At 53.4% G+C, this 15,628-nt stretch overlaps 1 protein-coding gene and 1 long non-coding RNA gene across 5 annotated transcripts in view; one reads left to right on the top strand and one right to left on the bottom strand.

Moving 5' to 3' along the window:
- LOC142906452 (uncharacterized) overlaps window positions 1–15,628 on the bottom strand; it is a 397,072-nt gene that overhangs the window by 167,967 nt on the left and 213,477 nt on the right. The gene's annotated exons all lie outside the window — the stretch shown is intronic.
- The window catches only part of LOC116957878 (uncharacterized), a 67,148-nt gene that overhangs the window by 26,934 nt on the left and 24,586 nt on the right, over window positions 1–15,628 (top strand). For all 4 annotated transcript variants that reach the window (XR_012930288.1, XR_012930287.1, XM_076054205.1 and 1 more), the window contains 6 exons: window positions 1,337–1,825; window positions 4,496–4,600; window positions 6,983–7,062; window positions 8,889–8,949; window positions 10,924–11,122; window positions 11,435–11,840. Coding sequence is in view for 2 of the 4 variants with exons in the window: in XM_076054205.1 (XP_075910320.1) it covers window positions 1,337–1,825; window positions 4,496–4,600; window positions 6,983–7,062; window positions 8,889–8,949; window positions 10,924–11,122; window positions 11,435–11,840 (1,340 nt within the window). In the remaining 2 variants the exon portion in view is untranslated. The remainder of the gene's footprint in view (window positions 1–1,336; window positions 1,826–4,495; window positions 4,601–6,982; window positions 7,063–8,888; window positions 8,950–10,923; window positions 11,123–11,434; window positions 11,841–15,628) is intronic.

Below are 15,628 nucleotides of genomic sequence, written 5' to 3'. Positions count from 1 at the left end.
TGCACTACTTGAGCATATTGGCACAAGACAGAGAGGATAGTGGAAGCAACAAATGGCAAAATGCACTAAAGGCTATCTGCCCATGGGTCGTGATGATGATGATGATACACTGCACTATACACTACGCTATACACTATACTATACACGACTATACACTACACTGCTATGATCTGCACAACTTGACCATATTGGCACAAGACAGAGAGGATAGTGGAAACAACAAATGGCAAAATACGCAGTGGACACCTACTAAGGGGCGATCTGCCCATGGATCGTGATGATGATCACTCATCTATGTACACGGTGAACTCGGCAACAACGAGCGGAGCGCCGAGCTGCTGGAACGCGGCGAGTTGGCACAGTCGGAGGCGCCCGTCGTGCATCGGCCTGTCATCTCATTCAGTCTACCCATGGCACCTGTGCCTGTCCCGTTACCTCTCCTCACACACCCTGCAGAACAGGGGGGAAACATGCAAACTCCACACACCGTACGAGGCTGTTAGCGAGCAGCACGGCGCACGAGGTGTGTGGGTGGCCAGCAGCACGCACGCCCGGCCGCCTTTGTCTCCCTCGTGGTGATGTTTCCACACAGCGCCAGGTACTGAGTCGACCGAGTAGAGGCCCAGATAATTGTCGCTGGCCGTGAGCGGGAATTGAACTCGGGTCACGAGGCTCGTAGAGCAGCATGCGAGCCACTGCACCGCCGCTCCCCATGCACCACGAAACGAAGACCCCCCCCCTGTGTACCCTTACCGGACTGTAGGGGCAAGTGCTGTTAGCGAGTAGCACCTATGAAGGCCGCCATGCCACACAGCAGGCACAGCGGTTGTGATGTTGCCGCTTGCTATGCGCTTGACGATGATGACGATGACGACGGAGTTGTTGCCTCTGATGTTCACGATGTCGTCTTTGTCATCTCCCTTCATCTCACGTGCTGATCATCCCTCTCTACCACTACCACCGCCACTACCCACCACCATCACCGCCATTATCAACGTCATCACCACCGTCAAAACCACTTCCACCGCCACTGTTACAACCGCCACCACCGTGTCTGCCACCTCTACCATCGCCACTTCGTCCGCCACAACCGCCACCATCACCGCCTCTACCACCATCATCACCCTTACCGCCACTGTTACCACCATATCCACTGCCTCTACCAATCACCGCCACTGCCGCCAACGTCACCGCCACCGCCGCCGCCCACCTCGACGACCTCTACCGCTACCGTCACCACCACCACGGTCACCGCCACCACCACCACCACGGTCACCACCACCACCACCACGGTCACCGCCACCACCACCACCACCACCACGGTCACCGCCGCCAGCGCACGCCGGGCCGACGGCAAGGCAACGGCAAGCGCCCGCGCGGCGCCGGCGGTCGGGGCAAGCGCAAGCGGTGGTCGCGGTGGTGCAACGCGGACACGGAGAGCGAAGACGATGACGAGCGGGAGCAGGAGGAGGAGGAGTTCCTGATGGACGGCCTGCAGGGCGACGACGACGACGACGACGACGAGGAGGAGAGGGACGGCATCGTCTACGGCGGGGCGCGGTGGCCCCGTCTGGCGCCCGCCCAGCGGCGCGCCGACGAGGCCAAGGCGAAGGAGGGCGGCGGGGAGGCGGGGGGCGAGGATGTGGACGGCGAAGAGGAGGAGGAGGAGGAGGAGGAGGACGACGACGACGACGACGAGGAGGAGGGAGGGGAGGCGGAGGAGGAGGAGGAAGGGAAGGAGGGGCGGGACAGCGGGCAGGAGCACGAGGAGGTGGTTGAGGAGGATCCCTGTAAGAAGTGTGGACTCTCGAACCATCCTGAGCTGGTACGGGCCCACGGTGGTAACGCGTAAAGATGAAGGCAAACGATCCCACCACCAGCACCAGCACCACCACAGCCACTATAGACCAGGCAGACTGATGGGGCCAAGTAAACTTAAACTAAATCCCTCCTGTCCCCTATAGACGAGCGATCCCAGTCCCCCGTGTCCCCTATAGACGAGCAATCCTAGTCCCCCCTGTCCCCTACAGACGAGCGATCCCAGTCCCCCGTGTCCCCTATAGAAGAGCAATCCCAGTCCCCCGTGTCCCCTATAGAAGAGCAATCCCAGTCCCCCCTGTCTCCTATATAAGAGCAATCCCAGTCCCCCCTGTCTCCTATAGACGAGCGATCCCAGTCCCCCGTGTCCCCTATAGAAGAGCAATCCTAGTCCCCCCTGTCCCCTACAGATGAGCGATCCCAGTCCCCCGTGTCCCCTATAGAAGAGCAATTCCAATTCTCCGTGCCCCCTATAAACGAGCGATCCCAATCACTCCCTGTGTCCCCTATAGACGAGCGATCCCAATCCCCCGTGTCCCCTATAGATGAGCGATCCCAATCCCCGTGTCCCCTATAGACGAGCGATCCCAATCCCCGTTTCCCCTATAAACGAGCGATCCCAATCCCCGTGTCCCCTATAAACGAGCGATCCCAATCCCCGTGTCCCCTATAGACGAGCGATCCCAGTCCCCCGTGCCCCCTATAGACGAGCGATCCCAATCCCCCTGTGTCACCTTTATACGAGCGATCCCAGTCCCCCGTGCCCCCTATAGACGAGCGATCCCAATCCTCCGTGCCCCCTATAGAAGAGTGATCCCAATTCTCCGTGTCCCCTATAGAAGAGTGATCCCAATTCTCCGTGTCCCCTATAGACGAGCGATCCCAATTCTCCGTGTCCCCTATAGAAGAGCGATCCCAGTCCCCCTGTGTCCCCTATAGACGAGATATCCCAATCCCCGTGTCCCCTATAGACGAGATATCCCAATTCCCGTGTCCCCTGTAGACGAGCGATCCCAGTCCCCCCTGTCCCCTATAGACGAGTGATCCCAATCCCCCCCTGTCCCCTATATACGAGTGATCCCAATCCCCCCCGTGTCACCTTTAAACGAGCGATCCCAATCTCTCCGTGTACCCTATATACGAGCGATTCCAATCCCCCCCCCCCCCCGTGTCCCCTATATACGAGCGATCCCAATCCCCCCGTGTCCTCTATAGAGGAGCGACGCCCAATCTAAAATATGAAACTATTTTTATTTTACCAGGTGCAAGGCCCCACTGAGCTGTCTCGCTCGTTTTCAGAACCCACCCTGGCAATCATGGGGAGAGAGACAGAGAGAGAGACAGAGAGAGAGACTCGCAGACTCCAATTATACAGCAGCAGGCATCGTCAGGGTCGGCATCGAACCCACGACCGCCTGTATACCAGGCGAGGTAGTCAACATCTCCTAACCACCGTGGCGCCTCAAGTGCTGTTAACCTATCGAGGCCTGCACGTAGCAACCTACGAGAGGGGCGGTGTGGTCAGCAGCACTCCCCGCTGTTTTTGTCCTCGCAGTGCCAATGTTTTTACACACCGCACCAGGCACTCGCTTGAGGCCTGGTTGAGCCTAGGGGGAAGCCCAGGACCGGGTTCAGATATATATATACGCCGCTTTTATTGATCGTGCACGGGATTCGAACCGGGGTCGAAAGCGTTCGTAGTGCGGCGCTCTAACCACGGCAGCCCACTGCTCCCCACTCGCGTATTAAACGCGTGCACAAACGTACACGTGCGTAAGTCCCTAGAGATGGTACGGACCGGTGCGCGTGTAGGATATGTGCTCGCGAACAGCTCTTGTCCCGACGGTCTGCCTGGGTTATGCATAATAAAGGTTTCTGGGTTAGATCGCTTAAGTATAAATGCGTCGTTAACCCTGTTGCTATTGCTAGCTGATGGCAATGCCGGTGTCGGCAATGATTGTGATGGTGCTGCTGCTACTACTACTTCTGCTGATGCTAACGATGATACTGCTGCTGACGATCTACTGACGATGATGCTTTTGCTGCTGCTGCTGCTGCGTCTACTGCTACTGATGATGCTGCTGCTGCGTCTACTGCTACTGATGATGCTGCTGCTGCGTCTACTGCTACTGATGATGCTGCTGCTGCTGCTGATGCTGCTGCTGCATCTACTGCTACTGATGATGCTGCTGCTGCGTCTACTGCTACTGATGATGCTGCTGCGTCTACTGCTACTGATGATGCTGCTGCTGCTGCTGCGTCTACTGCTACTGATGATGCTGCTGCTGCGTCTACTGCTACTGATGATGCTGCTGCTGCGTCTACTGCTACTGATGATGCTGCTGCTGCGTCTACTGCTACTGATGATGATGCTGCTGCTGCGTCTACTGCTACTGATGATGCTGCTGCTGCGTCTACTGCTACTGATGATGATGCTGCTGCTGCGTCTACTGCTACTGATGATGATGCTGCTGCTGATGCTGCTGCTGTGTCTACTGCTACTGATGATGATGCTGCTGCTGCGTCTACTGCTACTGATGATGCTGCTGCTGCGTCTACTGCTACTGATGATGATGCTGCTGCTGCTGCTGCCGCCGCTTACATTGCCGCCACTGATGATGATGTTGACAATTCTGCCCGCGTCCACGTCCGCGTCTGCGTGTGTGTGTGTGTACAGATCCTGCTGTGTGACTCGTGCGACAGCGGCTACCACACGGCGTGCCTGCGCCCCCCTCTCATGCTCATCCCCGACGGGGAGTGGTACTGCCCGCCCTGTGAGCACGTACGTCCCACGCAGACCGGTCCAACTGCCCACAATGTGCCACTCGCGGGGGCGGGGCGCGGTTTAGGGGTTGAGGGCTCCAGCAAGTGGGCGGCAGCGGCAACGCCTCGTGGCCCGCGCTGCCGAGACGCGTCGGCCCGAGTTCGATTCTCGACCCGGTGGGGCGCCTTTCCGCTTGGAGTTTGTCAGCGCCCGCCCTGTTCTGCGGAGTGTGTGAGCGAATGCGTGAGTGAGAGTGTGCGAGTGAGTGGGTGATTGCGTGAGTAAGTGTGCGAGTGTGTGAGTGTGTGAGCGAATGCGTGAGTGAGAGTGTGCGAGTGAGTGGTTGATTGCGTGAGTAAGTGTGCGAGTGTGTGAGTGTGTGAGCGAATGCGTGAGTGAGAGTGTGCGAGTGAGTGGGTGATTGCGTGAGTAAGAGTGCGAGTGTGTGAGTGTGTGAGCGAATGCGTGAGTGAGAGTGTGCGAGTGAGTGGGTGATTGCGTGAGTAAGAGTGTGTGAGTGTATGCGTGAGTGAGCGAATGCGTGAGTGAGAGTGTGCGAGTGAGTGGTTGATTGCGTGAGTAAGAGTGCGAGTGTGTGCGTGAGTGAGTGATTGCGTGAGTGAGAGTGTGTGAGTGATTACGTAAGAGTGTGTGAGTGTATGCGTGAGTGATTGCGTGAGTGTGAGTGAGTGAGTGATTGCGTGAGTAAGAGTGTGTGAGTGAGTGAGTGATTGCGTGAGTAAGAGTGTGTCAGTGAGTGAGTGATTACGTGAGTAAGAGTGTGAGTGTATGCGTGAGTGAGTGATTGCGTGAGTAAGAGTGTGTCAGTGAGTGAGTGATTACATGAGTAAGAGTGTGAGTGTATGCGTGAGTGAGTGATTGCGTGAGTAAGAGAGTGTGAGTGTGCGTGGGTGAGTGATTACGTGAATAAGAGTGTGTGAGTGAGTGAGTGATTGCGTGAGTAAGAGTGTGTCAGTGAGTGAGTGATTACGTGAGTAAGAGTGTGAGTGTATGCGTGAGTGAGTGATTGCGTGAGTAAGAGTGTGTGAGTGAGTGAGTGATTACGTGAGTAAGAGTGTGAGTGTATGCGTGAGTGAGTGATTACGTGAGTAAGAGTGTGAGTGTATGCGTGAGTGAGTGCGTGAGTAAGAGTGTGAGTGTATGCGTGAGCGAGTGATTACGTGAGTAAGAGTGTGAGTGTATGCGTGAGCGAGTGATTACGTGAGTAAGAGTGGGTGAGTGAGTGAGTGATTACGTGAGTAAGAGTGTGTGAGTGAGTGATTGAGTGATTACGTAAGAGTGTGTGAGTGTATGCGTGAGTGAGTGATTGCGTGAGTAAGAGTGTGCGAGTGTATGCGTGAGTGATTGCGTGAGTAAGAGTGTGTCAGTGAGTGAGTGATTACGTGAGTAAGAGTGTGAGTGTATGCGTGAGTGAGTGATTGCGTGAGTAAGAGTGTGTGAGTGAGTGAGTGATTACGTGAGTAAGAGTGTGAGTGTATGCGTGAGTGAGTGATTGCGTGAGTAAGAGTGTGTGTGTGTATGCGTGAGTGAGTGATTGCGTGAGTAAGAGTGTGTGTGTGTATGCGTGAGTGAGTGATTGCGTGAGTAAGAGTGTGTCAGTGAGTGAGTGATTACGTGAGTAAGAGTGTGAGTGTATGCGTAAGTGAGTGATTACGTAAGAGTGTGCGAGTGAGTGAGTGATTGCGTGAGTAAGAGTGTGTGAGTGTATGCGTGAGTGAGTGATTACGTGAGTAAGAGTGTGCGAGTGAGTGATTACGTGAGTAAGAGTGTGCGAGTGAGTGAGTGATTGCGTGAGTAAGAGTGTGTGAGTGTATGCGTGAGTGAGTGATTGTGTGAGTAAGAGTGTGTGCGAGTGAGTGAGTGATTGCGTGAGTAAGAGTGTGAGTGTATGCGTGAGTGAGTGATTGCGTGAGTAAGAGTGTGTGTGTGTATGCGTGAGTGATTGCGTGAGTAAGAGTGTGTGAGTGTATGCGTGAGTGAGTGATTACGTAAGAGTGTGTGAGTGTATGCGTGAGTGAGTGATTGCGTGAGTAAGAGTGTGCGAGTGAGTGAGTGATTGCGTGAGTAAGAGTGTGAGTGTATGCGTGAGTGAGTGATTGCGTGAGTAAGAGTGTGCGAGTGAGTGATTACGTGAGTAAGAGTGTGAGTGTATGCGTGAATGAGTGATTGCGTGAGTGAGAGTGTGCGAGTGAGTGTGTGATTGCGTGAGTAAGAGTGTGCGAGTGAGTGTGTGCGTGCACGTGAGCGCGTCTGCCCAGCCACCGCACGCCCCAGGCAGCTTCCGTTTGGCCGCATAGAGGGGGGCGGCCGAATGGACACGACCTCCTGCATACCAGGCGAGGTAATTAACATCGTCCCCCCACCACCTCCTACCTGCAGAAGAAGCTGTGCGTGAAGCTGCAAGAGGCATTGACGGACCTCGACGCGATGCTCAAGAAGAAGGAGCGGGCAGAGAGAAGGTGGGGCGGAGGTGACGGGTGGGGGTGCTGAATGGCGGTTGTTGTTGATGGTGGTGATAGTTACGATGGTGGTGACGATGGTGGTGACAGTTACGATGGTGGTGACGATGGTGGTGACAGTTACCATGGTGGTGACAGTTACGATGGTGGTGACGATGGTGGTGACAGTTACGATGGTGGTGACGATGGTGGTGACAGTTACGATGGTGGTGACGATGGTGGTGACAGTTACGATGGTGGTGACGATGGTGGTGACAGTTACCATGGTGGTGACAGTTACGATGGTGGTGACGATGGTGGTGACAGTTACGATGGTGGTGACGATGGTGGTGACAGTTACGATGGTGGTGACGATGGTGGTGACAGTTACGATGGTGGTGACGATGGTGGTTACGATGGTGGTGACGATGGTGGTGACGATGGTGGTGACAGTTACGATGGTGGTGACAGTTACGATGGTGGTGACGATGGTGGTGACAGTTACGATGGTGGTGACGATGGTGGTGACAGTTACGATGGTGATGACAGTTACGATGGTGGTGACGATGGTGGTGACGATGGTGGTGACGACGGTGGTGACAGTTACGATGGTGGTGACGATGGTGGTGACGATGGTGACGACGGTGGTGACAGTTACGATGGTGGTGACGATGGTGGTGACAGTTACGATGGTGGTGACGATGGTGGTGACAGTTACGATGGTGGTGACGATGGTGGTGACGATGGTGGTGACGATGGTGGTGACGATGGTGGTGACAGTTACGATGGTGGTGACAGTTACGATGGTGGTGACGATGGTGGTGACAGTTACGATGGTGGTTACGATGGTGGTGACGATGGTGGTTACGATGGTGGTGACAGTTACGATGGTGGTGACGATGGTGGTGACGATGGTGGTGACAGTTACGATGGTGGTGACGATGGTGGTGACGATGGTGGTGACAGTTACGATGGTGGTGACGATGGTGGTGACGATGGTGGTGACGATGGTGGTGACGATACGCGAGCAATCGGATTGCTTTGAGTAAATTTGATCACTTGAGCAATCCGATTACTCTAGCAGTCAGATTACTTTAGTAATCAGATTACTTTAGCAATCCGATTACTTGAGCGATCAGATTACTTTGGTAATCCTATTACTTTAGCAATCCGATTACATATCCCCGCTCGAAGTAGCCCCAGTTTGAGTCAAAGCACCGCCGGGTTAACTTTTCTTTTTAATCTTCGCGGAGAGAGCGGTGGCCCAGCGGTTAGCGCGCTGCGCTATGAACCCGGCGACCCGAGTTTCGATTCCCGCTCGCTGCCAACGTCGGCGACGAAACATTACAAACCGGATCCGGCACCCTCCCCTAGGTCGACTCAGCCTCAAATTATTACCCGTTGCGATGTGTGACGGTGCCGGCACCGGGGATGCAAAGGTGGCCGGGCGTGTGTGTGTGTGTGTGTGCGTAGGTGCTCGCTAACACCACTTGCCCCAACAAGTATTTTAAGGCCATTGAGAGGGATCTTTGTCTTTGTTGTGTATGTGTGGAGAGCGGTGGTGCAGCGGACGGTTATCTGAACCGGTCCTAGGCCCCGTGTCTCTGTCCCCATGTCCCTGTGTCACCGTGTCCCCATGTGATCCGTGTCCCCGTCTGACCCGTGTCCCCGTCTGACCCGTGTCCCCTTGTGACCCGTGTCCCCGTGTGACCCGTGCCCCCGTGTGACCCCCACCCATCGCGCGTCCCGTTCTGGCGCTGACACACTTGCCTCCCTTGCAGCGCGTGAAAGGCTATACGGGGGGTGGGGAGCGGGATGTTTGTCTTTTGTGTTTTCCCGCGGCGCAGAAAGGAACGGAGCATCTACCTGGGAGTCAACACGGAGAATATCATCAGCCCGGCCGCCAAGGTGCGTCGCACAAGCCCTCTTGGGTTTCTGTCCCATGCCAGGAGCTTCCGTTAAACTCTGAACAAGCGCTGCTGCTGTTGCTGTACAGAGAACACTGTCTCGGCCACCGCTGGAATCCTACTGCTGATGATGCTAACAATGACGATGCTACTGCAGCTGACGATGATGACGCTGTTGCTGCTGACGATGATGATGCTATTGCTGCTGACAATGATAATGCTATTGCTGCTGACAATGATGATGCTATTGCTGCTGCTGCTGACAATGATGTTGCTATTGCTGCTGCTGCTGTTGATAATTATGTTGCTATTGCTGTTGCTGACAATGATGCTGCTATTGCTGCTGCTGCTGACAATGATGTTGCTATTGGTGCTGCTGCTGACAATGATGATGCTATTGCTGCTGACAATGATGTTGCTATTGCTGCTGCTGCTGACAATGATGATGCTATTGCTGCTGCTGCTGACAATGATGATGCTATTGCTGCTGCTGACAATGATGATGCTATTGCTGCTGCTGCTGACAATGATGATGCTATTGCTGCTGCTGCTGACAATGATGATGGTATTGCTGCTGCTGCTGACAATGATGATGCTATTGCTGCTGCTGCTGACAATGATGATGCTATTGCTGCTGCTGACAATGATGATGCTATTGCTGCTGACAATGATGATGCTATTGCTGCTGACAATGATGATGCTATTGCTGCTGCTGCTGACAATGATGATGCTATTGCTGCTGCTGACAATGATGATGCTATTGCTGCTGACAATGATGATGCTATTGCTGCTGCTGCTGACAATGATGATGCTATTGCTGCTGACAATGATGTTGCTATTGCTGCTGCTGACAATGATGTTGCTATTGCTGCTGCTGCCAATGATGATGCTATTGCTGCTGCTTCTGCTGCCAATGATGATGCTATTGCTGCTGCTGCTGCCAATGATGATGCTATTGCTGCTGCTGACAATGATGATGCTATTGCTGCTGCTGCTGCTGCCAATGATGATGCTATTGCTGCTGCTGACAATGATGATGCTATTGCTGCTGCTGACAATGATGATGCTATTGCTGCTGCTGACAATGATGATGCTATTGCTGCTGCTGACAATGATGATGCTATTGCTGCTGCTGCTGACAATGATGATGCTATTGCTGCTGCTGCTGACAATGATGATGCTATTGCTGCTGCTGCTGACAATGATGATGCTATTGCTGCTGCTGACAATGATGATGCTATTGCTGCTGCTGACAATGATGATGCTATTGCTGCTGCTGACAATGATGATGCTATTGCTGCTGACAATGATGTTGCTATTGCTGCTGCTGACAATGATGATGCTATTGCTGCTGACAATGATGATGCTATTGGTGCTGCTACTGACAATGATGATGCTATTGCTGCTGACAATGATGATGCTATTGGTGCTGCTACTGACAATGATGATGCTATTGCTGCTGACAATGATGATGCTATTGCTGCTGCTGACAATGATGTTGCTATTGCTGCTGCTGACAATGATGATGCTATTGCTGCTGACAATGATGATGCTATTGGTGCTGCTACTGACAATGATGATGCTATTGCTGCTGACAATGATGATGCTATTGGTGCTGCTACTGACAATGATGATGCTATTGCTGCTGACAATGATGATGCTATTGCTGCTGCTGACAATGATGATGCTATTGCTGCTGCTGACAATGATGATGCTATTGCTGCTGCTGACAATGATGATGCTATTGCTGCTGCTGCTGACAATGATGATGCTATTGCTGCTGCTGACAATGATGATGCTATTGCTGCTGCTGCTGCTGACAATGATGATGCTATTGCTGCTGCTGACAATGATGATGCTATTGCTGCTGCTGACAATGATGATGCTATTGCTGCTGCTGCTGACAATGATGATGCTATTGCTGCTGCTGCTGCTGCTGACACTGACGACGCCGATGATGGTGGTATCATCGCAGGCGGAGAGCGACGCTGCTGCTGCTGCTGCTCCTCCTCGCTGCACGTCCCCGCCAGAGGCAAAGCGTGCGGAGCTGCACGCTTTGCTGCTGCTGGAGCGGCGCTCGGCACGCGCGAGGCGAGCGCCGGTCAGCTACCGCTTCGAGGCCTTCGACGAGGCCATCGACGAGGCCATCCAGTACGACATGAGGGAGGTCGAGGGTGAGTGGGAGCAGGGGTCACACGGGGACACGGTGACACGGGTGGCACGGGGGTCACACGGGGACACGGGGGCACGGGTCACACGGGGACATGGGGACAGAGACACGGGGCCCAGGACCGGTTCACATAATCGTCCGCTGCACCACCGCTCTCCACACATACACAACAAAGACAAAGATCCCTCTCATAGGCCTTAAAATACTTGTTGGGGCAAGTGCTGTTAGTGAGCACCTACGCACACACACGCTGACACACACGCACGCGCTCAACCGATGAGCTGATTTTTCCCTCTGCCGGAATGGCGGCGCGCAGGAGCCGGCCTCGGCAAGGACATCGAGAACCTGAAAGCGTCGCGGCCCCGCCCGCCCGCCCCAGTGCATCGTGGGAAGGACATGTCGGCCATCCTGGGGGCGGCCGTGGACGACGGCGACGATGGGGGCGATGCAGAGGAGGATGAGGAGGGAGAGGAGGAGGAGGAGGAGGAGGAGACGCGGGGAGCTGGGGGCAAAGGAGGAGGGCAGCCCAAGGAGGAGGAGGATGAGGAGGAGGAGGCGGAGTTGGTCTCCGGGGAAGGCGAGGTTGCCGGGCGCGACGAGGTTGCCGCGGCGACGGGCCGAGGAAGGAAGCGGAGGTACAGGAAGAGGAGGAGGCTGAACGCGCTGGACAGCGAGAGTAGCCGTGAAGACTCGCAGGACGAGGAGTACCGCTGTGAGCAGAGGTGAGCGCTCGCCGATGTTTGTTGGGGAGGGGTGAGCGGGTGGGTGAGTGAGTGAGTGTATGGGTGGGTGTGTGAGTGAGTGTGTGAGCGGGTGGGTGGGTGAGTGTATGGGTGGGTGGGTGAGTGATTGTGTGAGTGTGTGAGCGGGTAGGTGAGTGAGTGAGTGTGTGAGCGGGTAGGTGAGTGAGTGAGTGTGTGAGCGGGTGAGTGTGTGGGTGGGTGAATGAGTGTGTGAGCGGTTGGGTGGGTGGGTGCGTGAGTGAGTGAGTAAGTGGGTGGGTGGGTGAGTGACTGAGTGCGTGATCGGGTGGGTAGTTGAGTGAATGAGTGAGTTTCCTGATGAACATTTGTTCATCAGGAAACGTTTGCGGAAAGGCAGTAGTTCTCATCATCAGGCACAGCAAACATGTGCAGCCTCCAATCTTCCAACATCTACTGCATCCCTCTCGTCCTGGCCTCCTCCGTTTCACGTGTCATGAAATAGCCCCATTGCCTGAAACGTCGGTCAAGGCTGTTACGGTCTATTTAAGACCGAAACAGGAGGAATTCTCCACAATTCTGGCTGTGGCCTGATGATGCCGTTTGTTGTTGTAACCACCGGCGAAGCTTCGTGGTACTCGAATTGATAAAGTTGTGGTCTTGATTTAAAGCTTTCGTGACTGCGGTGATTCATATTCTTGGTTCTTTCGGTAAAGTCCCGTTGAAGGTAAGCAATAAAATAATTAAATATATATAAAACAATAAAATTCCCACAATATTGTTTTATATACTTTTTTATTATTTTATTGTTTCCCTTCAACGTGACTTCACCGAAAGAACCAAGGATATAAAGTTGTGGTCGTGGGTTTTACTCTCCAACACACAACCGGTCAGTGCTGAAGTCGTAACCAGCGGGGGGGGGGGGGGGGGGGGGGGCACGCTTTGTTTACGTGACAAACCCTCAACATATAGGAATAGGTTTTACCCTTTTAACTGGCACATACTGACACCTTTATTCAAGGCATCATGTTTGCAATGACCACAACACAAGCAGTCAAAATGCAAACAAAAAAGACAACTCTGATAATGATATTGGCACTGTCCTTGAATTTGATTGGTCCACACCCGAGACGGCTTTTCTTAGAGCCTAGTCTCCATTGGTGTCGGAGACTAGGCTTCTTCTGGTCCAACACCAATGGAGACTAGGCTCTAAGAAAAGCCGTCTCGGGTGTGGACCAATCAAATTCAAGGACAGTGCCAATATTATTATCAGAGTTGTCTCTTGCGTTTGCATTTTGACTGCTTGTGTTGTGGTTATTGCAAACACGACGCCTTGAATAAAGGTTGTCAGTTTTTGTGCCAGTTAAGAGGGTACAAACCTATTCCTACATCTTGTTACTGGCAAAGGAGGTCTCGTAATGTAAATGCAAACCCTCGACACATGGGGTGTGTCAGGTGGTGGCAGCTTTGACGACGGGCTTACATTCACACGCTCTAACCCAACAACAAAAATAATAACCTCTCCTGTGGACAACATCTCTCGTGGAAGTCCTGCCGTGTGTTAAAACATCTCTCGTGGAAGTCCTGTCGTGTGTTAACACATCGCTTGTGGAAGTCCCTGCCACGTGTTAACACATCTCTCGTGGAAGTCCTGTCGTGTGTTAACACATCGCTCGTGGAAGTCCTGTCACGTGTTAACACATCGCTCGTGGAAGTCCTGCCGTGTTAACACATCGCTCGTGGATGCCCTGCCGTGTGTTAACACATCGCTCGTGGAAGTCCTGCTGTGTGTTAAAACATCGCTCGTGGAAGTCCTGCTGTGTGTTAACACATCGCTCGTGGAAGTCCTGTCGTGTGTTAACACATCTCTTGTGGAAGTCCTGTCGCGTGTTAACACATCGCTCGTGGAAGCCCTGTCGTGTGTTAAAACATCGCTCGTGGAAGTCCTGCTGTGTGTTAACACATCTCTCGTGGAAGTCCTGTCGCGTGTTAAAACATCGCTTGTGGAAGTCCTGTCGTGTGTTAACACATCTCTCGTGGAAGTCCTGCTGTGTGTTAACACATCGCTCGTGGAAGTCCTGTCGTGTGTTAACACATCGCTCGTGGAAGTCCTGTCGTGTGTTAACACATCGCTTGTGGAAGTCCTGTCGTGTGTTAACACATCTCTCGTGGAAGTCCTGCTGTGTGTTAACACATCGCTCGTGGAAGTCCTGTCGTGTGTTAACACATCGCTCGTGGAAGTCCTGTCGTGTGTTAACACATCGCTCGTGGAAGTCCTGTCGTGTGTTAACACATCGCTCGTGGAAGTCCTGTCGCGTGTTAACACACCGCTCGTGGAAGTCCTGTCGCGTGTTAACACATCGCTCGTGGAAGTCCTGTCGCGTGTTAACACATCGCTCGTGGAAGTCCTGTCGCGTGTTAACACATCGCTCGTGGAAGTCCTGCTGTGTGTTAAAACATCGCTCGTGGAAGTCCTGTCGTGTGTTAACACATCGCTCGTGGAAGTCCTGCTGTGTGTTAACACATCGCTCGTGGAAGTCCTGTCGTGTGTTAACACATCGCTCGTGGAAGTCCTGTCGCGTGTTAACACATCGCTCGTGGAAGTCCTGCCACGTGTTAACACATCGCTCGTGGAAGTCCTGTCGTGTGTTAACACATCGCTCGTGGAAGTCCTGTCGCGTGTTAACACATCGCTCGTGGAAGTCCTGTCGCGTGTTAACACATCGCTCGTGGAAGTCCTGTCGCGTGTTAACACATCGCTCGTGGAAGTCCTGTCGCGTGTTAACACATCGCTCGTGGAAGTCCTGTCGTGTGTTAACACATCGCTCGTGGAAGTCCTGTCGCGTGTTAACACATCGCTCGTGGAAGTCCTGTCGTGTGTTAACACATCACTCGTGGAAGTCCTGTCGTGTGTTAAAACATCGCTCGTGGAGTCCTGTCGTGTGTTAACACATCGCTCGTGGAAGTCCTGTCGTGTGTTAACACATCGCTCGTGGAAGTCCTGTCGCGTGTTAACACATCTCTTGTGGAAGTCCTGTCGTGTGTTAACACATCGCTCGTGGAAGTCCTGTCGCGTGTTAACACATCTCTTGTGGAAGTCCTGTCGTGTGTTAACACATCGCTTGTGGAAGTCCTGCCGTGTGTTAACACATCACTCGTGGAAGTCCTGTCGTGTGTTAACACATCTCTCGTGGAAGTCCTGTCGTGTGTTAACACATCTCTCGTGGAAGTCCTGTCGTGTGTTAACACATCGCTTGTGGAAGTCCTGCCGTGTGTTAACACATCGCTCGTGGAAGTCCTGTCGTGTGTTAACACATCTCTCGTGGAAGTCCTGTCGTGTGTTAACACATCGCTCGTGGAAGTCCTGTCGTGTGTTAACACATCTCTCGTGGAAGTCCCTGTCGTGTGTTAACACATCTCTCGTGGAAGTCCTGTCGCGTGTGTTAACACATCGCTCGTGGAAGTCCTGTCGTGTTAACACATCTCTCGTGGAAGCCCTGTCGTGTTAACACATCTCTCGTGGAAGTCCTGTCGTGTTAACACATCTCTCGTGGAAGTCCTGTCGTGTGTTAACACATCGCTCGTGGAAGCCCTGTCGTGTTAACACATCTCTCGTGGAAGCCCTGCCGTGTGTTAACACATCTCTCGTGGAAGTCCTGTCGCGTGTTAACACATCGCTTGTGGAAGTCCTGTCGTGTGTTAACACATCACTCGTGGAAGTCCTGTCGCGTGTTAACACATCGCTTGTGGAAGTCCTGTCGTGTGTTAACACATCTCTCGTGGAAGTCCTGTCGCGTGTTAACACATCG

Source organism: Petromyzon marinus, chromosome 64, assembly GCF_048934315.1.
Source record: "Petromyzon marinus isolate PM22_M1 ecotype Great Lakes invasive population chromosome 64, UKy_Petmar_22M1.pri1.0, whole genome shotgun sequence".
Classification (NCBI taxonomy): domain Eukaryota; kingdom Metazoa; phylum Chordata; class Hyperoartia; order Petromyzontiformes; family Petromyzontidae; genus Petromyzon; species Petromyzon marinus.
The sequence above is the reverse complement of the archived record's forward strand: the minus strand, read 5'-3'. Positions and strand labels throughout refer to the sequence as shown.